Genomic DNA, 21,151 nt, shown 5'->3' with positions numbered 1-21,151 from the left:
TAAACATCTTCTTAACCACCCTGTCTACCTGTAACACAAATTTCAAAGAATTATGTGCCTGAACCCCTAGGTTTCTCTGTTCAAAAACAGTACGCAAGGTCCTACAATTAATTGTATCACTCCTGCCCTTGTTTTTTTTACCAAAACGCAATGTTTCGCATTTATCCAAATTAAACTCCATCTGCCACACCTCAGCCCATTGACCCAATTGATCAATGATAACACAGTGTGGAGCTGGATGAACACAGCAGGCCAGGCAACATCAGAAGAGCAGGAAAGTTGACATTTCGGGTCGGGACCCTTCTTCAGAAAGTCCCAACCCGAAACGTCAACTGTCCTACTCTGATGCTGCCTGGCCTGCTGTGTTCCTCCACCCTGACACTGTCTTATCTCTGACTCCAGCATCAGCAGTTCATACTATCTCTGACCCAATTGATCATGATCTCTTTGGAATCTTAGATAACCTTCTTCACTGATTGCTTTCATCTCAGCCAGTTAGCAGCAAGGCAAAACATTGCCAGGGCTTGAAGTTATTGAAAGCTTGCTAACTTGAAGTGTCAAAACTTCTCCAGCCTTCACAGATACTGCCTGACCTGCTGAGCATTTTGTAACTCCATTCCGTCCACGCGGTTTAAGGTGTGTAAAGTCCTGGAGGGCCGCACTCTCAAGAAAGGGAGGCAGCTGTTTTAACCTGAGGGTCACCGCATTTCAGCTGAGGGACAAGGTTGAGGAACTGGCAAAAGCATGGCAGCCTTATCTGGTGCAGGAATTAGAACCTGTGCTGTTGGCATCACTCTGCATCTCAAGCCAGATATCCAGCCAACTGAGCTTCTGTTAGTGCACACCTTGCACATTGTTATGAAAAGTAATTGAAGTAAATAAGACCAACAAAGGGAGGGTCAAAACTACTGAGATGCATTGTCCAAGTCATTGTCCACCTATTTCTGGAATTTTACCTGACTCTTTCTATTTCCTCATACTATTGGATGGTGTCAAACACGTTACGTGATTTGTTTTCAAAAGGCTCAGAGAAATGCAAAGCAGTCACACACCAGCTTGATCTCCCGCGCTGACACTTATCCATCCAATACGCCAGTCATTCTGTCGACTGGACCTCTCCTTGTTCCACGATCGGCCGGAGAAGTTTTGGCATCAGATGGAAGATGGATCTAGGGTCTTCAGGCTGCTCTTGGTGTTTGTGTTCTTCACATGTGAGTCTAACTGTTGCTATCGGTGTTGTGGGCCCCAGTGCTGGTGGGGAAACTTTGAGCAGCCTGGAAAACTTTGTAGATTTGGTCATTATTGGGTAGCGCAGGTTTCATAGAGCAGGTAGCAAGAAGGAGGTCAATGGGGATTTTGGTTTACTTTTCACCCTCTGGGTTGAAAAAAATTGAAGCATCGGTGTAAAAAAATCCCAGCCGTTTGGGACTGGAATCTCAATCGTCCTGACTGGAAGCAGCTATTGCTTCTATGTCCTATTTGTTTGAGGTTGCACAGCCAATTTTTTTTGACACAATCAAGGTGTTGTAAATGTGGCAGGGATTCAATAGGCAGTAAATTTCATTGTTTGGGCAAGGTAAAATAATCCCACATATTCTACTGGTAAGTCATTTCAGAATTAATTCAGGAAGTATTTGTATTTCCAGGGGTAGTGCAAAGGAGGCATTATCTATCTATTCTGTCCAATGCTCTGAAACCTCCTGTCTCCCCACTGTCCTCTCTTGATTCCCTCAATTCTCCATGAATCTTTCTCTCTCCAATCTCCCCACTCTCTCTCATCCCTCTGCTTCTCTCTCTCTACTCATTCTACCTCTGTTTCTTTCCCCTCCACTCTCCCTTTGTCTCTCTGTCTTTCCTCACTCTCTCCAATCTCCGTCTCTCCCTCTGCCTCTCACTTTTTCTTGCCCCTCACTCGACCTGTACTCTGTCTCCCCTCAACTCTCTGTTTATTTTCAACTGTCTCCGTCTCTCTCTCTCGTTGTGTCTAACACATCCGACACTCTCCTTTCTATTCTCCTCATCAACCCTACCTCACTCTCTCTCCTCACCCTCCCCAGACTCTCTCCCCTCTGCCCCTCCACCTCCTCACTTCACTGAGTTCTGTTATTGTCTCTGTAGGCTCACTATCCATGTAATCTCTCCCTCCCCTCAATTCTTCCCCTCTCCCTCTTTCCTCACGCTCACTCTCCCATAGACTACTGTCTTTGTCTCCCCCAGCTCACCCTCGGTCTGCCATTTCCCACTTTTCTCTGTCTTTCCCTTCCCCACTCAACCCCACTCTCTTCTTTCCCATTATCTCTCACTCATTCTCTCCCTCTCACTTCCCTATCCTCACTCTCTCCTCCCCTTAATGCCCCTCTCCTCTGATGCTGTCTGACCTGCTGTGCTTTTCTAGCCTCACAACTATAGATTCCACCTTCCCCTCACCCATTCCTCTGCCTCTCTCTCCCCACTCCCCCTTCTCCCCTTGCTGACTCTCCTGCCCACTCTCTCCTCTTCCTTTTCTTCCTTTCCACACCTTCACCACTTCACCTTAAGTCCCTTCTCCCTCCTGCTCTCCCAACCTTGCTCCTTCTCCCTCCATCTCTCTCGGGTTGAGAAAATGAGGAGGCGATGGCCTAATGGTATTTGCGCTGGTCTGTTAATCCACAGACCCCGATAACATTCTGGGGACCTGGGCTCAAATCCTGCTACAGCAGATGGTGGGATTTGAATTCGATAAAATATCTAAAATTAAGAATCTAACGATGACCGTGAATCCATTGCCGACTGTCAGGGAAAAACCTATCTGGTACACTAATGTCCTTCAGGGAAGGAAACTGCCATCCTTACCTGGTGTGGCCTACATGTGACTCCAGACCCACAGCAATTTTTTTTGACTCTCAACTGCCCTCTGGGCAATTAGGGATGAACAATAAATGCTGCCTAGCCAGTGACACCCTCATCCTGTTAATGAATAAAGAAAAAAAAAGTTGACATAGACACAGATCTTTGCATGGACAAGTTTCACGTTAGAAGGGGCATTGAGAGTCTTCAGCAGCAACTCTGCGGCCTTTCTCTCACAGAAAACATATTTGTTCATCACATTTTTGAAAGCACGTTACATGCCATTTGACGTAATTAATGTGCATTTCCTTAAATACTATATACTCCACCTCACAGATCATGTTTATCATTGACGTATACCTCTCAGTTATTGTGACGAAAGGAAATTAAATACTCACCCTACTGTGCCTCTGCCCCAAAACTTTAACCTCAGCACCTAGCGCTAGACCCGGTCTATTTTGCAAGACTCAGTTGACTGAAGCTCTTGCAGGTAAATATGCTCTTGACATGAAACCCAGCTGACGATGGAATGCAACCTGTTGGGTCTCATGTTTATTTTTAGTTAATTGCTGGAGAGTCAGGAGAGAAGAATGTAAACACTGTGACGTCAGTGCCCTGTCAGCCAGCAATGAACAGGAGAAATGTCTCTCACAAACTGCAGGAGTAATCCATTAGGAATGTAATGCATTGAAGGTTGTGAAATGATTCTGCTTCTCTCTTTATCTCTCTCTCTCTACAGCCTGTCTCTCTCAGCATAGCTCTCGGCTGTTATAAAGATGAATGGGATACAAAGAGAAGGATTTAGTTGCCATTCCTGCACCATTGGTAATGGCAGTCGAGCTGTCAGTATTTTCTCAGGGATGCGATCCCTTGGTAGATTGAGCCTCAAGATAGCTGCTGTCCCTCTCTCTTGGAGTCCATGTCACAGTTTAGAGTCATTGAGGTCGAAAGCACAGAAAAAGGCCCTTTGGCCCCTTGTGTCCATGCCAGTCAAATTCAACCACCCAACTACTTTAATCCCATTTCCCAGCACTTGGTCCATAGCCTTAGCATTGTGAGTGTACACCTAAACCATTCTTTAATGTTATGGGAGTTTCTGTCTCTACCACACTCGCAGGAGGTGAGTTCCAGATTCCCACCACCCTCTGCTTTTCCTCACATCATCTCTAAACCTCCTGTCCCTCTGGTCATTGATCCCTCTATTAGGGTCAAAGGTTTCATTCTGTCTATGCTATGTATGCCCCTCACCATTTTATATATCGCAATCTTGTCCCCTTTCTGTCTCCTCTGCTCCAAGGAAAACAATCCAAATCTGTCCAATCTCTCTTCGTAACTGAAACTCTCCAGCCCAGGCAACTTCCCAGTAAATCTCCTCCGCACCTTCTTCAGTGTTGTCACATTCCTCCTCTAATGTGGATACCGGAACTGCCACAATACTCTATCTGTGGCCTACCCAATATTTTAGACAGTTCCAGCATAACATCCCTGCTGTCACACTCTGTGCCTTGACAAATAGAGGCTAGTGTCTTATAAATCCTTCTCTACCACTTCATCCACCTTAAAAAACTCGTGGAAATGCACATCGAGGCCCCTCTGATCCTTGGTGCTTCCTAGGATTCACCATGCATTTGTCTGCTCGCCTGCTCGGAATAAGGTGAAGTTTGAAGGCTGCCCCTGTTGAGCAGCTCCCGATCTTCACAGCTGGTTGGCAGGAAGGAGGGAGGCAGTTTGGTAAGACCTCCAGCTGGAATTACCTCCTGGAGTCCTTCAACCCAAATGGCTGCCTCTCTCTGAGGGTCACATCTGTAATTAGGGCTTCAGACAGAGAGGCTCACAGCTAAGCCTGCAGTCTTCACTGATGGCTAGGAAAGGGACTGCAGGGATAATTAGAGCCAAATTTTAATCGGATGGGTTATATTTCATTAGCACTGTTATGTTTATTTATGCTGTTCCTTTAAGAAGGGGAGGATGGCACTAATTAGCAATGTTAATTAATAAATAATAACAACAGTTATCAAGTGCAATTTGATGGAGATCGTGGTGTAATGGTAATGAGGAAGGAGGTGACACTGAATTTCCTGGGTGGATAATCACTAGCTAGGGATGGCAATGGCCTACCAGTATTATCACTAGACCTATTCATCCAGAAACTCAGTAAATGTTCCAGGGAACTGGGTTCAACTCCTGCTATGGCAGATTGTAGAATTTGAATTCATTTAAAGAATCTGGAATTAAGGGCTCAGTGATGACCGTGAATCCATTGTCAATTGCTGGGGAAAGACCTATCAGGCTCGCTAACGTCCAAAGCTTTTGAGAAGACTTGTAGCTCGGGTTGTGGATGAGTTTGTTGATTCTTTGGCTGAGCTGGTAGGTTTGTTTGCAGACGTTTCATCACCGTACTAGGTAACATCATCAGTGTGCCTCCGATGTGGGTATGTCCTGCTTATTATTTATGCAGTCCGGTTTGATGTGGAGGTTGGACACAAACCTGTGGAAATAGACCCCATATACCAACCACTACAAAGCAGAACCAGAAATGATGCCAACCACCACATCAGACAGGACCAACATAAATAACAAGAGGGACAGACCAACAAAGCTTCATCAGAGGCACACTGATGATGTTACCTAATACGGTGACAAAATGTCTGCAAACCAACCTACCAGCGAACAAATCAACAAACTCACTAATGTCCTTTAGGGACAGGAAACTGCCATCCTTACCTATCCGGCCTACACGACTCCAGACTCATAGCAACATGGTTGACTCTTAACTGCCCTTCTGAGCAATGATGGCAGGGCAATAAATGCTGGCCCAACCAGAAATGCCCACATTCCATGAGTGAATTTAAAAAAAAGGCCAAAGCTTTGAGGAGAAAGATTCAAAATCCATACTAGCAGCTGATGCAATTTAAATTTAATTTTTTTTTCAAGAAGATGGAATTAAAAGTTAGTTCCAGTCATGGCGATCATACAACATTCATTGCTTGCATAATGAAAACAATACTACCTGTTTCACGATTGTCCATCAGGGAAGGCAATCTCTGTCCTTACCTGGTCTGGCCTACATGTGATTCCAGACCCACAGCTAAGGGGTTGACTCTTAACTGTCCTCTATAATGGTCAGGCCACACAGCTCCAGGGCAATTATGGACAAATACTGAACTTGCCAGTGACAACCATTTTCCCCCATGAAAGAATAAAGGTCAGTGAAGAGTCAGATGTAACTGCAGGAGATATTAAGCAAGGAAACGGATCTCATCATTGTGTTAGTATAGAACATAGAACAGTACAACACAGGAACAGACCCTTCGGCCCACAGTGTTGTGCCGTACATGATGCCAAATTAAACCAATCCCTTCTGCCTGCCCTTGGTCCATTTCCCTCTATTCCTTGCATATTCATGTGCTTATCTAAAAGTCCATTAAATGCCCTTATTGTATCTGCCTCCACCGTCATCCCTTCCAGAATCCTATCACTCTCTGTTTAAAAAAACTTGTCCTTCTCATCTCCTTTGAACTTTCCCCCCCTCACCTGTAATGCATGCTCCCCAGTATTAGATATTTCAACTCTGGGAAAAGGATTCTGACCATCAACCCTATCTATGCATCTCATAATTTTGTAGACTTCTATTAAGTCTCGCCTCAGCCTCCGCTGTTCCAGTGAAAACGACCTGAGTTTTTCTAGCCTCTCCTTATAGCTCATACTCTGTAATCCAGGCAGCATCCTGGTAAACCTCTTCTGCACCCTCTCCATAGCCTCCACATCCTTCCTGTAATGTGGCAACCAGAATTGAACTTAGTACTGTAAGCAAGGCCTAACCAAAGTCTTATAAAGCTGCAACATGACATCCTGACTCTTGTAGTCAATTCCCTAACCAATAAAGGCAAGCATGCCATACACCTTCTTTACCACCCTATCTACTTGTGCGACCAGTTTAAATAGGGAGCTGCTCTGACATTTGTTGTGTTGATCCAGAATGGAAAGTGGGGTAATATTTTGAAACCATCCTTGTATGTTCACTGCCCACCTTTCTATTCGTGGAGGCAGCTTGTCATTGGGATGTTCAAAACTTCAAGCTCCAAGTGACATGAGCCCTTTTTCCTCTGTGCAGGGGTGTTGGCACCGATCAGGGTCGGAACTGGGCCGACCGAGTTTTATTTCATCCCTGGCTACAACTTCACGCTGATTGTCAAGTTTACACTGGAGCCAAAGGACACCATCTACAGTGGCACTTGGAAAAAAGACAACGGGAGGAGAGAGATTGTGGAATGCCAACTTCATCAGAAGAACAGCTGGAGGGATACAACCAAAGAGCAAGGGAATTGCGTACTGCAGGAAGCTAACATATCGCTAACGCTGAGAAACTTTCTTCCTGAAGATGTGGGGAATTATAGCCTCGAACTCGTCTCAGAAGCGGGTGAAACGGAAAACGTTCAGTTTACAGCCAAACTCTACGGTGAGTGATTAATGAGCGCTTAAAGCTTTGGCTTTTCTTGCTGTTGGCAGGTTAATTTGGGCGAATGAATGAATGAAAAGGCACCAGGACTCAGAAATCAATGTGTTCCAGTTGTTCATATTTCCCTGTTGGGGGTTAGGATAAAGGGCTGTATCCCATCACTGTGACTGGTACCACCAATTTTTGTGACATCTGCAAACTTACTGATTATAGCTTTGTCATTCACATCCACGTTGTTAAAGGACATAACAAACTACAAGTGTTCCAATACCAGCCCCTGTGGTACACTGCTGGTCGCAGGTTTCTAATTACAAAAACATCCCTTCAAGATCTGAAGAAGGGTCCTGACCCAAAACATCAACTTTCCTGCTCCTCTGATGCTACCTGACCTGCTGTGTTCCTCCAACTCTACACTGTGTCATCACTGACTCCAGCATCAGCAGTTTTTACTACCCCTTCAAGATCAATCTTTGCCTCCCGTGTGTAAACCTAATTTGGAGACAGTTTGCCAGCTTACTTTGGATCCCATAGGTTCTTACCTTTTGGACCTTGCGGGACCTTGTCAAAAGCTTTACTGAAATCCAGGTAAACCACATCAACTACAACTTGATTGCCCTCATCAACATACTCACCTTTTCAAAATACTTAATTAAATTTGTCAGACAGGATCTCCCTTTAACAAATCCATATTGACTACTCCAGAACAATCCCTACCTTTCCTACTATTGAGTAATCTTGTCACTCAGAATTTTTTTCCAAGACCTTCCTTACTACTGACAAGAGACTAACTGGTCTATCCTTCCTGCATGTCTTGAACAAAATAACCACATTATCTATCCTCCAGTCACCTGGCACTTCACCTGTGACTAGCAAAGTATTAAATACACAAGGTTTTAGCAAAGATCTGTAGCTCAGGTTGTGGGTGAGGTTGTTGACATGCTCGCCGAGCTGGCTTGTTCTCGTTCAGACATTTCGTCACCATGCTAGGTAACATCATCAGTGAGGCCTCCTATGAAGCGATGTTGTTCTACTCCGCTTGGAATTTATACTGTGCGGTCCACTCACAAGGATTAAAGACCCCATTCCCACAACATGCAGAACTAACGCAGTTTACAAAATACCAGGCAATGATTGCCACAAGCATTACATGAGACAGACAGGAAGGAAACTAGCCATCAGAATACACAAACGTCAGTTAGCAACACAACGACACGACGAACTTTCATTAATATCAGTACACTCAGACAATGAAGGCCATCAGTTTAACTGCGACAACATAACCATAGTAGCCAAAGCCAAACATAGATATGCATGGGAATTCCTACAGGCATGGTTGTCCACCCATACTTCAATCAACAAACATATAAAATTGGACCCCATATATAAACCCATACAGGACAAAACTAGAAATGACAGCACTCACCATAATGGGCCAGACAGTATAACTTCAAAGTGGAGTAGAACAACACCACTTCATCGGAGGCCTCACTGATGATGTTACTTCGCATGGTGACGAAAAGTCTGAATGAAAATAAGCCAGCTCAGCGAGCAGGTCAACAACCTCAAAGTATTAAATATACCTCCCTGCCTCCCATATCCTCTCTTCGTGGTTTCGGCCCGAAACATTGACTCTCCTGCTCCTCGGATGCAGTCTAACCTGTTGTGCTTTTCCAACTTTACATCTTTTGACTCCCCTTTTTTAAATGCAGGGTACCTGACACATGCTTCCTTCTTTTTCTTTACCAAACTCTTGAAATCCCTTGGCAGCCACAGTTCCTTGGACTTACTGCCCTTGCCCTCCACTATTAGAGAAAGCCACTCGACCTGAATTTTCACTGTACTACTTTTAAAAGATTCCCTCTTTCCAAATGTAGACTGACCTACAAGACACTGCTCCCAGTCTATGTTTGACAGATCCTGTCTAATCATATTGAAAGTTGCCAATTTAGACACTTCAGTGAAAAATGCATCCCTTTCCAAAAGGACTTTGAAACTTAGAGTTATAGTCGCTATCTCAAAATGCTCACTCACTGAAACTTCAAACCATTTGACCAGCTTCAGTCCCTAGGATTGCACCTAGCACTGCCCCACCTCAAATAAGACTATCTACGTTCTGGCACAAAAAGGATGCACTTTAAAAATACTACCCCCTCTGATCCTTTCACACTGAGGCAATCCCATTTTTTTTATTTCAAAATGTACTTTATTTATAAAAATTGTCTTTGTATATATACATTGTCAGAAAAGCAGTTCTGTTCTGTATAGTTGATATAAAGTTAACAAACAAAACATTGGACTTTGACTCCATCCCAAAAAAAAACCAAAGGCCTCTCTTACACATACAATACAAATATTTACATATATTTGAGGCACTGGGAGGGTCCAATAACTGAACAGGCCCCCATTTACCTTCAGCAGACAGACTTCAGACCGTGGTCTTTCCCCAACGTACCTGGACAGCAGCTACCCCTGAGCTTCAGTGCGTCCCTCAGCACATAGTCCTGGACTTGGATTGTGCCAGTTTGCAACACTCAGTCAGGGTCAACTCCTCATTCTGGAAGACCAACAAGTTTCGGGCAGACCAAAGACCTGTCTCTCACCAAGTTGATGGTCCTCCAAGGGCAGTCGATGTTTGTCTCAATGTGTGTCCTAGGAAACAGACCATAGAGCACAGAGCCGTGCATCACAGAGCTGCTCGGGACGAACCTTGATACAAACCATTGCGTCTTCCTCCAGACTTCCTTTGCAAAGATACATTCCACACCTCCCCCCTAACCTGCAGCCACTTCGAGGGTAGCATGCGGTGGCGCAGACTGACAAGGTCTATAATCCCATTAATGTTAGCAAAGTTGAAATTCGCTACAGCTGTAACCCTGTTTCTCTCTTACCTTTTCGTGATTTGCTTCCATGACTGCTCCTCTAGCTCCCTCTGACTATTGCAGTGTAATCCCACCAAAGTAATCACCCTTATTTTGTTGCAAAACTCTACCAGTTGGCCTCATTTGAAGAGCCTTCTAGGACGTCCTCCCTCATTGCTGCAGTGATGGTTTCCTTTACCAAGAATATGAAGAAGGATCTAGGGCTGAAACATCAGCTTTCCTGCTCCTCTGATGCTGCTTGGCCTGCTGTGTTCATCCAGCTCTACACCTTGTTATCTCATATAATCCCCATACCTGTCTTTCATGCTTCCTAATCATGCCTGAAATTCTAGACTCTGGAATGTTGATTTGCCAGTTCTGTCTTTCCTTCAACCAGGTCTCAGTGATTGCAACAATCTCATATTTCCACGTGCTGATCAACACTCTCAATTCGTCTGTCTTAGCAGTCAAGGTCCTCACATTAAAATAGATGCAATTTAGCTTTTTAGACCCCCGATGAAGCTTATTCTGCCCATGACAGAGTCATACCGCTGGCAACAGACCCTTCAGTCCAACCAGTCCATGCTGAACATAATCCCAAACTAAACTCACCCCACCTGCCTCCTCCTGGTCTATATCCCTCCAAACCTTTCTGATTCATGTATTTATCCAAATGTCTTTTAATGTTGTGATTGTGCACACACCTACCACTTCCTCAGGAAGTTCATCCCACACATGAACCACCCTCTGCGTAAAAATTTTGCCCCTCATGTCTTATCTCTCTCCTCTCTCCTTAAAACTGTATCCCCTAGTTTGAAATCCCCCACCCTTGGGAAAAGACACCTACCTTTAACCCTATCTATACCCCTCATGATTTTATAGACTTCTATAAGATCACCTCTCAACCTCCTACACTCCAGTGAAAAACGTCCCAGTCTATCCGGCCTTTCTTTCCAGCTGAAACCTTCCATTCCCGGAAACATCCTGGTGAATCTGTTCTGAACCTTCTCTAGCTTAATAATATCTCCACCTACTGGACTGTGCTAGTATTCCTTCCATATCTGATTGGACCTTGCTCATGAATTTAGATCTACTCTGAGTCCCACCTCCCTGCCAGATCAAGTTAAAATCTCCGCAACAGCACAAGCAAACCTCCCAGTGAGAATATTTAATCCTTTCTGGTTCAGGTATAAGCCATCCACATTGTACAGGGCCCATCTACACCAGAAGCTATTCCAATAATCCAAAAATTTCATGCCATTCCTCCTACACCATCCCTTTTGCCATTTATGGCTGGGGTACTATGTGCAGTTCTGATCTCCATGCAATAGGAAGGATGTGATTTTACTGGGGCAGGGGATGCAGAGGAGATTCACCAGGATGATGCCTGGGATGGAGTAGTTTAGCAATGAAAAGAATCTGGATAAGCTCGGGTTGTTTTCTTTGGAGCAGGGAAGGTTGAAGGGTGACCTGATAGAGGTGGATAGAAACATAGAAAATAGGTGCCGTTGTAGGCCATTCGACCCTTCGAGCCTGCACCACCATTCAATTTGATCATGGCTCATCATGCAATCTCAGTATCCCATTCCCATTTCTCTCCATACCCCTTGATCCCTTTAGCTGAAAGGGCCATGTCCAGCTCCCTCTTGAATATATGTAATGAACTGGCCCCGACAGCTTCCTCTGGGACAGAGTTCCACAGGTTCACACTCTCTGAGTGAAGAAATTCTTCCTCATCTTGCTCCTGGATGATTTGCCCCTTATTCTTAGTCTCTGACCCCTAGTTCTGGATTTCCCCAACATTGAGAACATTCTTCCCACATTTAGCCCATCCAGTCCAATCAGGATTTTATTTATTTCTATGAGATCCCACCCCCGCCATCACATTCTTCCAATTCCAGCGAATACAAGCCCAGTCAATCCAGACTTCCCTCATATGTCAGTCCTACCATCCCGGGAAACAGTCTGGTGAACCTTCACTGGACCCCCTCAGTAGCAAGAATGTCCTTGCTCAGCCTAGCAGACCAAAGCCACACACAATACTCAAGGTGTGGCCTCACCAAGGCCATGTATAACTGCAGCAAGACATCCCTACTCCAACACTCAAATCCTCTCTCTGTGAAGGCCAGCATGCCATTAGCTTTCCTCACCTCCTGTTACATCTGCATGCCAACCTTCAGTGACTGTTCCACCATGACACTAAGATTATGGGCAGCACAAACCTTCCCTAAAGGGCATTAGTGAACCACAAAGGGGCTCCATAGCAATCAACAGCAGTTACATAGTCAACATCAAGCTAGCTTTTTGCTCCTCCTGATTTTTAATTATCGAATTCAAATTTCACTATCTGTCATGTTGGGCATTTGAACTCATATCCCAGGTCGTTAGCTAATCCAGTGATAACAGCACCACTTCCCTGCATACATGGGAAAGAGGAGATTGCAAGGGAGCAATCAAATGGAATGGGATTATGGGAACAAGTCCGTCAACAAACTGGCAGAGACACTACAGACTCTTTCTGTGCCAAAACTTTTGATGATTCTATGATGCTCTTTCGCGATTTTAACGCCACCTGTCAGCCATCCCTTTACGAGGGAAATTAATCCTCTTCTGTTCGGGCCCTATTCTGGGATCATCCCTGTCAATTTTCATTTGAGACATGGTATATTACAGACACGTGAGCAGTGTACAGTGCTGTAACTGTGGTTCAACTAAGGTTCAGCCAAAGGTTAGAGGCTTTTATCCTTCCTGCATCTGTTAAATCCCTTTGTTCCTTCACTTTAATTCAATGCATTAAAACATAAATTACGCTTGGTTTGGAGAGAGAAGCAGAGATGACACCAAGACAGCTGAAAGCACAGCCACTAGTTTTGATCTGGTTCAGAACCTTAAGACTAAAGGCCATAAGAAATAAGAACAGCAGTAAGCCACTCTGTCCCTTGAGCCTGCTCCACCATTCAATATGATCACGGCTGACCCAACATTCCTCACATCCATCAACTTTCCTGCCCTTTCCCCATAACCTTTGATTCATCAACTGATCAAGAATCTATCTATCTTAGCCTTAAACAGACACAAGGACTCTGTCCCCACAGCACTCCATGGCCATGAGTTGCAAAGACTCTCAACCCTCTGAGAGAAAAATAACTCTCACATTTTTTATAATGCATTCATTGAGGACTCCCACCCCGGTAATACTCTCTTCCAACCTCTTCTGTCAGGTAGTAGACACAAAAGCTTGAACACACGCACCAACAGGTTCAAGAACAGCTTCTTCCCTGCTGTTATTAGACTGCTGAATGGACCTCTCAAATTTCAAATAATGTTGATCTTGCTTTTGTGAACCTCCTGTGCAGTGTAACCTTGCATGCCTCACTCTGTCTAAGTGCCCTGTGAGCTGTATTTCCCTGTTTGCTATGATCTGCCTGTACTGTTCACAAAACAAAACTTTTCACTGTACTTAGGAACATGTGACAATATATCAATTCAAAGACTGGAGATCAATCTTGCTTGGTGCATTATTTTGTAATTGGGTTCTCTGCTTTTTCGAACCTTTTGTTATTCACAGAATCTGTTTCTACACCCAGTATTGAATGGAATGAGCAGTTCAATAAAGGCAGCAATCAAACCTTCATATGTAAGATTGAAAAAGGAACATATCCACAATTTAACTGGGAAAAGGATGGTGAAACACTGACCAATGATAGCAGACACTCAATATCAGAAAATGGCATTATTTTGACAATTACTCATATTAACGAATCTGATTGTGGATTTTACAAATGTGTCATTAAGAATGACAGAAATCAGGAGGAGAAGCAATTTAATATAACTAGTAAGTACTAAACTTTTTTTTAAAAATGACATTTATGGATTAATTGAATATAATGCTGTTGTTTATATAAAATCTCTAATGATAAAGTGCTAAAAATGCGGACTAGGTGGGTTAGCCATGGGAAATGCAGAGTTGTAGGGATAGGATGGGGAATGTGGGTCTAGGTGGGATGCTCTTTGAAGGGCTGATGTGGACTCAATGAGCTTCCCCACTGTAGTGATTCTATGAATGCTCGCCCTGCGATAGATTCTGCATCTATATTTATAATGGAAATTACTGATGCCAACTTGTCACAGTGCAGTCGAATCCTTCTTCCAGAGGTGGGGGTGGCGCTATAGCCCACCTGTGGAATTCTTTATCAGGAACATCCACACACCTTTCCATTTATTCTCAGCATCAGCATTCGTATCCTTCCTGTATTTACGGAGGGACTCAGTCTAGTTAAGTTGCACCTTGAATCATACTACACCATCTGAGATCTCTGTACCCCACCAATTCTGGATCTCCGCTCATTCCAGATGCCCCTCACTCCACTGTTGACAATGACGTCAACAGCATCCTGGCTCCTAAGTCCTGGAATTCCCACCCTAAACCCTGACATGTCATTCCCCCATTAAACCTCTCCTTAAAACCTACTTCTTCAACTCACGTTTGGTTATGAGATCTCCTTGCTTCACATTGCATCAAATTCTGCATCTTCAGACAGGTTTTGGTTATCATTGCTCTATAACTGCAACTTGTTATTCTGCAATGCATTATCTGGAATGAGACTCAATTCTAAGGTTAAAATCTGAATCCAAAGACATAGGTCAAAGGAATGAATAGAGACTGGATTATGGACCATGAAGAACAGAATGAGATCATTGTTTACTCTTTGTTAAAAATGCCAGTTTGTCCAAAAGGAAACGTTATTGAAGAAATCTATAAAAGTGTGGGTGACCTTAAAGAGGTTTATAAAATCACGAGGGGTGTGGATAGGGTGAATAGCCAAGGTCTTTTTCCCAGGGTAGGGGAGTCCAAAACTAGACAGCATATGTTTAAGATGAGAGGGAAAACATTTAAAATGGGCCTGAGGGGTAACATTTTCCCACAAAGGGCTGTGTGTGCATGGATTGAGCTGCCAGAGAAAGTGGTGGAATTTGGTACAATTACAACATATAAAAGGCATCTGGATACATACATGAATAGGAAGGATTTAGAGGGATATGGCCAAATGCTGGCAAATGGGACTGGTCAGCAGGGAGTAGTTGGAACGAAGGGTCTTTTTATATGATGTATGAATCTATGACGCTACGTCTATTCAAAGATGATATTTCCTACGGAGCAAATCAGATCAGTTTCTTTCAATGCTCTATGTTACTAGCTGCATTAAGAAATCGAAACAGGAGTAGTCCCTCGAACCATTCAATAGGTTCATGGCTGATCTGACACTCCACTTTCTTGTCCTTTCCCCATAATCCATGATTCCTCGACTGATCAAGAATCGATCTGTCTCAGCGTTAAATAAACATGAGAACTCCGCCCCCTCAGCTCTCAGTGACAAGGTGTTCCAAAGGCTTGCAGTCCACTGAGAGGAGAAATTCCTCCTCATCTCAGTCTTAAATTGGTGCCCCTTCATTCTGAGACTATGCCCTCTAGTCCTAGACTCTCCCATGAGGGGACACATCCTCTCAGCATTGACCCTGTCAAATTCCTTCAGAATTCGATATGTTTCAATGAGGCCACCTCTCATTCTTGTTAATTCCAGTGAGTAGAGTCCCAACCTGTTGAATCTTTGCTCATAAGACAATCCTTCCATACCAGGGATCATCCCAGTGAAGCTTCTCTGAACTGCCTCCATTGAAATGATAAATAAAGGGATCAAAACTGTTCACAGTACCACAGATGGGGCCTCTCCAGCACCTTGTACAGTTGCAATAAGACACCCCCACTCCTATACTCCAACTCTCTTAAAATAAGAGCCAACGTTCCTTGAGCCTTCCAGATTCCCTGCTGCCCTGTGTGTTAGCTTTCTGTGTTCCATGCACAATTACAACCCACGACTCTTTGCGTTATAGCTGTCTGCATCTTTTCCCCATATAAATAATACTCTGTCCTTTTGTTCTCCCTTCTGATAAGAACACATTGTCCCAACATGTCAACAGAATCACTGGGACGCTTTCCAGCAAAGTCATGTTGCAGAAAGGAGTTTGTAGCGACTGTCTCTTCCCCATCACAGCCAGTTTGAGGGCAGCTAGGAGGGTGGGGGTGGTGGGGAAGGGTGGGGGGGGCGGGGGGGAGAGTGACACAGGAGAGTTCATCCTCACCACCAGGTAATCTCGGGCCTTTGATGCTTGTTTCGAAGTTCTGGCACTGTGGCGTTCTATCAATACCTTGGGCAACAAGTGACAGCATCATTGAAAGGGCGGTACGGTTTGTTCCTTTGTCTAGCATTGTGACAATTTAAACATGATTAATAAACAAACTTCAATCTCCTTTGTAGATGAAAAATACAAGTTGTGTCAAGAAGACACGTACCATGTCCCGAGTAATGTGTGCTGCATAATTGGTTTGCTAGTTCTTTGCCTAATAGGTTGTGCAGTTTGGTAAGTATGCATTATACAACAGCAGAGATGAAACTGAATTTGAATGAGAAAAAGCTGCATTTAAAATAAAGTTCACTAATTAATTCGATATATTTTATTTAGCAGGAATTAAGGAAGTAAATTTCAATTTAGAGAAAATTGCACTACTTTGATCTTTAAAGCAACCTGAGAAGATATCAATGTCAAATGGTGAAACTTTCTTGTAAATATTTAATGTTGTAGCATTGTTGTGGCACCCTGTAAGTCTCACTGAAATAATTATCAGTCGGAAAACTCCACCAGACCAATCACAGGATTTATCAGATTGTCATAAAAATCCCATCTCGTTCACTAACCACCTATAGGAAAGGAAACCTGCCATCCTGACCTGGTCTGGCCTACCTGTGTGACTCCAGACGCCAAAACAATGTAGTTGACTCTTAACTGCTCCCTGACATGAGTGAGAAAGCCACACAGTTCAAGGGCAATGAGAGATGGGCATCAAGTCAAGGCTTTGATAATAATGCCTGCATAATTAGCAGAAACTAAAGACATCTTGGTGTGACATTCCTTTATCAGATTATCCTAATCTGAGTAATATTCCAAGTGTGGTCAGCTTTTTGTAGATCTGACACCAACAGTTATAAACTTCATCCAAACCAAATACTGATTATAGTTTGATAAAATCAAGCACAATAAATAAATAAAAATGAAACAGCTTATAGTTTACTAGAGTATGAACTCAGATTCCTGTTTTCTGAAAAGTGATATGTTAATTTGCAGGAAGATACGCAAATGCAAGAGCAGCCAAGTAAGTATTTTGTAGAAATGATTTGATTTATTGATTAATTGAAACATTCACGTATACTTTAGGATTACAGACCTTATCAAAAATCTAACTGGTTAGAAACTATGACTTCCTTAATGGGACAGCAGCTCCTGTTAGTCCAATCTATATACATAGTGACTATGCCACTTTATGTAACTGCCCGCTGTCCCTCACACATACTCCATGCTCCTTCTATTTTTCTATACTGCTCTCTCAGTATCTGGCCAATCCCTGCACATTCATGTGTCTTTGTAGGTTTGTATTGTTACAATTTTCAGTGATTATGGATGATCGAATCAGGTTGATATTGAGACATGCCAATGGAAACAGTGCGTCCTATTGAACAAATCTATAACCAGCAATATTTTAAAATATTATCTTGATTTGCTTGTCCACCTTTTTTTTGCTGCCTCTTGTCCCTCTCATTCTCATTGTGATATTTTCAGCAGCAGGTCACCCACAGGCACCTGTGTGGAGATGTTCCTTCGGAATGTGTAAGTCATTTGGAGCTTTCAGTTTGCAAAGGGGTTTCTCTGCAGTAAGCTACGGAGATGGGAGGAAGAGTGAGATACTTCCTGTTATGAGATGGCAATAAACAACTTAGAGATTTCCTGGAGAGGGAATACTTCTGGCTTCCACACTCAGTGATGGATTTCAGGGAAACAGAGTGAGGGCAATGTCCAATGTGCTCACCGTGCGTTGCTGGCCTGACTAGCACTTATTCACCAGTACACAATCAATTCCATTTCACATTTCTAAACACGTTTTTGCATCAACATTCACAGGGGATACTTTTGATGATTTAATACAGAAGCATCAAAATTTACAACATGGAATGAGAGGCCATTCAGCCCATCATGTCCTTACCAGGAGACAATTGATTGCCTAGCGCTTTCCCAACACTTGGTCTGCAGCTTTCTAGGTTTCTAGGTTGACTGCAGACCCAAGTGCTCCCGAGTGTAATGGACTTTCTGTCCCTATCACACTTTCAGGCTGCAAGTTCAGGTCTCTACTCGATGTAAGAGAAATGTAAAGTCGGCATAGTATTAGCAGACTGCTCTTGCGTTTCATACAGCGAGACAGCTGGTGGCATGGGCATTAACCTGGTGAAGCTACCAAACAGGACTACTTCCATGTGAAACAGCATCATGGGCAAGTGGGAGAACATTGGCTTTAAGCTGGTACAATGACGATGTTCTCTCCTTTCAATCCAGCACAGCCTCTCTGAAGGCCAGTACCTGTAAAGGAATGAGAGGCAGATCATGTTAGTGAGTGATGAGGGACAGTGGAAACTGTGAGTGAGAGATAGGAGCTGAATATGTGGGTGTGTTGTGGTGAGGTTTCAAAGAGGAGTTTTGTGTTCCTGTGTTCAGCAGTACAAGTCGATCTTTCTTCAGAGCTCTTTCCCGATGCAGAGTGGGAGAAGTCATAGAATTATAGATGTATAGAGATGTATAGCCTGGAAATAGATCCTTCGGTCCAACTCATCCACGTCAACCAGCTTTCCTAAATTAATCTAGTCCCATTTACCAGCATTTGGCCCCATATTCCTCTAAACCCTTCCTATTCATGTACCCATCCAGATGCCTTTTAAATGTTGTAACTGTACCAGCCTCCACCACTTCCACTGGCAGTTCATTCCATACACGCACCACCCTCTGCATGAAAAAGTTGCCTTTCAGGTCCCTTTTAAATCTTTCCCCTCTCACCTTAAACCTATGCCCTCTAGTTTTGGACTCCCCTACCCTGGGGAAAAGACCTTGTCTATTCACTCTATCCATGTCCCTCATGACTTTATAAACCTGTATAAGGTCACCCCCTCAGTCTCCGACGCTCGAAGGAAAATAGCCCCAGCCTATTCAGCCTCTCCGTATAGATCAACTTCCCACCCCTGGCAACAACCTTGCAAATCATTTCTGAACCCTTTCAGGTTTCACAACATCGTTCCTATAGCTGGGAGACTAGAGTCCTTGAGAACAATTTTCACTGGACACTTCGCCTCTCTCAGCCAAATACAACATTTTTATACATTCTGTGTTAAGATAATTACACGCAACATTGACGTCATTGTTAGCCACATCCGTCCAATGTACACATCTAATCCTGTAAACACACGATCAATGACAGGCACCTCTATGAACAGCCCAGGTCCTCCCATAGAATCAGAGAATCCCTATACTGTGGAAGCAGGCCATTTGGCCCATCAAGTCCACACCATTCATCTGAAGAGCATCCTCGGAGGGATTATTTATTACTTTGGAATTTACTTTTCTCTGAAACTCACACAGTTATAGCACACCTTACCTTTCTCATATTTGTTTAGTTGCACACGGAATGTGAGAAAAATTTCAAAGTGGCCTCTCCTTTACAAAAAACAAATACAATTCTAGTATGACCTCCCAAATTTTATGGTCTACACCTCGCCTTATAAAGGCAGAAGTCCTATATGCTTTCTTGACCACGTAATCTACCTGTCAAGCCACCTTCAGGGATCTGCGAGTGCTCTCCACAGTCCATCTCTTTCTCTACCCTTAGCAATCTATTATAATGTATTTGGTTGCCTTCTGAGCCCTGTATACCATAGTCTGAAATTCCAGGTCTCAAAAATGAATTCCTTGGGGCCTTAGCACATTCTGTTGGTGAAAGCTACACACATCAAATTTTCAAATTCTATCCTGCAATCACTTACCCACCCTCTCCCACCTTGCTCCTTCTCGTCCTTCACTTTTCGAGGGTGATATGGAAGTAATTTGGAACTTCTGCATTGCAGTAGACAATGGGGCAGGTAAAGTGGATAGGAGAGAGAGGGACATTTATTGTCCTGAGGTGATCGTAAAAGGTGATGTCGAGACCATTGTTATCTTTCTTTTACATTTTTTTTAATTTTTAGTTTGGAAATGGGTGTTGCAGTTGAAAATTAGACTTTGAACTTTGACCAGCAGCTTGTTTTAGAAATACAAAATGAGGAGATAACTGCTGTTTACTGTTGGGAACTGTCCTGGAAAGATAATACAGGTTAATTACTGCTCTAAAGACACAGTAGATGATTCAACACTGAGATGTTGTTATGTTCAGGGACTGAAAGCTGGTTGGATGTTGAATTGGTCAATCAAGTGAGGACCAATGCTGGCTAGCCATCCACAGAGCACGTTGAAAAAGAAAGGGAAAACAAAGGAGGAATGGGGTTGGACTGAGATTTTGAAGCTGCAACGTTGTTTGGCTTTGATCTCTCTAATTATTTTCCAGTCATGAACTTGTTGAACATCCAGACAAAAGAAACCCAGTCTATAACAAATCAAGTCTGCAGATCTGCAAATGCTGTTTACATTTACCGGTAACTCCAGAAATCAAGCAAGATACGAACCTACATGCCCGGATTTCATGAAGGCTTGGTATTCATCATCAAAACAGTTGTCAAACTGGCAACTTACAATTTTAAAAAAAAAAATATCCCTTAACTGTATCTCTCCGTGTGAGTGAAAGTTCATAATGAAAGACAATATGACTTATGCCATAGATATTAATTGGATTGCCTTATAGTTCATCTGTGTTCTGCTAAAGTTTATATTATTAAAACAAATTGTTAAGTTTTGTTAAAGATATAAATTTGGTGTCCAAGGTCAGCTATTTGTAAAGTCTCATTAGGAACAACTGAGCAACTTTGAGAGTCATTGAATGTTGTAATTTCACTATGTTGAGAATCCAGTGTTAGCAAGGCTGATTTGGTCTGGTTATCTATTCCTGTATCGTAACAATGACATCATTTCCCAGACAGTGGAC

The 21,151-nt window shown here is 43.3% G+C and overlaps 1 protein-coding gene across 3 annotated transcripts; it reads left to right on the top strand.

The window, feature by feature from the left end:
• Positions 1-1,059: 1,059 nt before the first annotated feature.
• On the top strand, positions 1,060-20,899 carry LOC125487910 (hepatocyte cell adhesion molecule-like). Of its 3 annotated transcripts, none has more exons than XM_048620540.1 (7): positions 1,060-1,211; positions 6,941-7,285; positions 13,712-13,978; positions 16,461-16,563; positions 17,326-17,353; positions 17,821-17,865; positions 20,618-20,899. In XM_048620540.1, the coding sequence occupies exons 1-7, from the start codon at positions 1,157-1,159 to the stop codon at positions 20,621-20,623; spliced, it is 849 nt and encodes a 282-aa protein (XP_048476497.1). In that variant the 5' UTR covers positions 1,060-1,156; the 3' UTR covers positions 20,624-20,899. The 3 variants fall into 3 exon arrangements, with proteins under 3 accessions (XP_048476497.1, XP_048476496.1, XP_048476498.1); XM_048620539.1 differs by having other exon boundaries at positions 17,818-17,865; XM_048620541.1 differs by lacking the exon at positions 17,821-17,865.
• The last annotated feature ends 252 nt before the right edge of the window (positions 20,900-21,151 follow it).

Source organism: Rhincodon typus, chromosome 47, assembly GCF_021869965.1.
Source record: "Rhincodon typus isolate 14 chromosome 47, sRhiTyp1.1, whole genome shotgun sequence".
Classification (NCBI taxonomy): Eukaryota; Metazoa; Chordata; class Chondrichthyes; order Orectolobiformes; family Rhincodontidae; genus Rhincodon; species Rhincodon typus.
The sequence above is the reverse complement of the archived record's forward strand: the minus strand, read 5'-3'. Positions and strand labels throughout refer to the sequence as shown.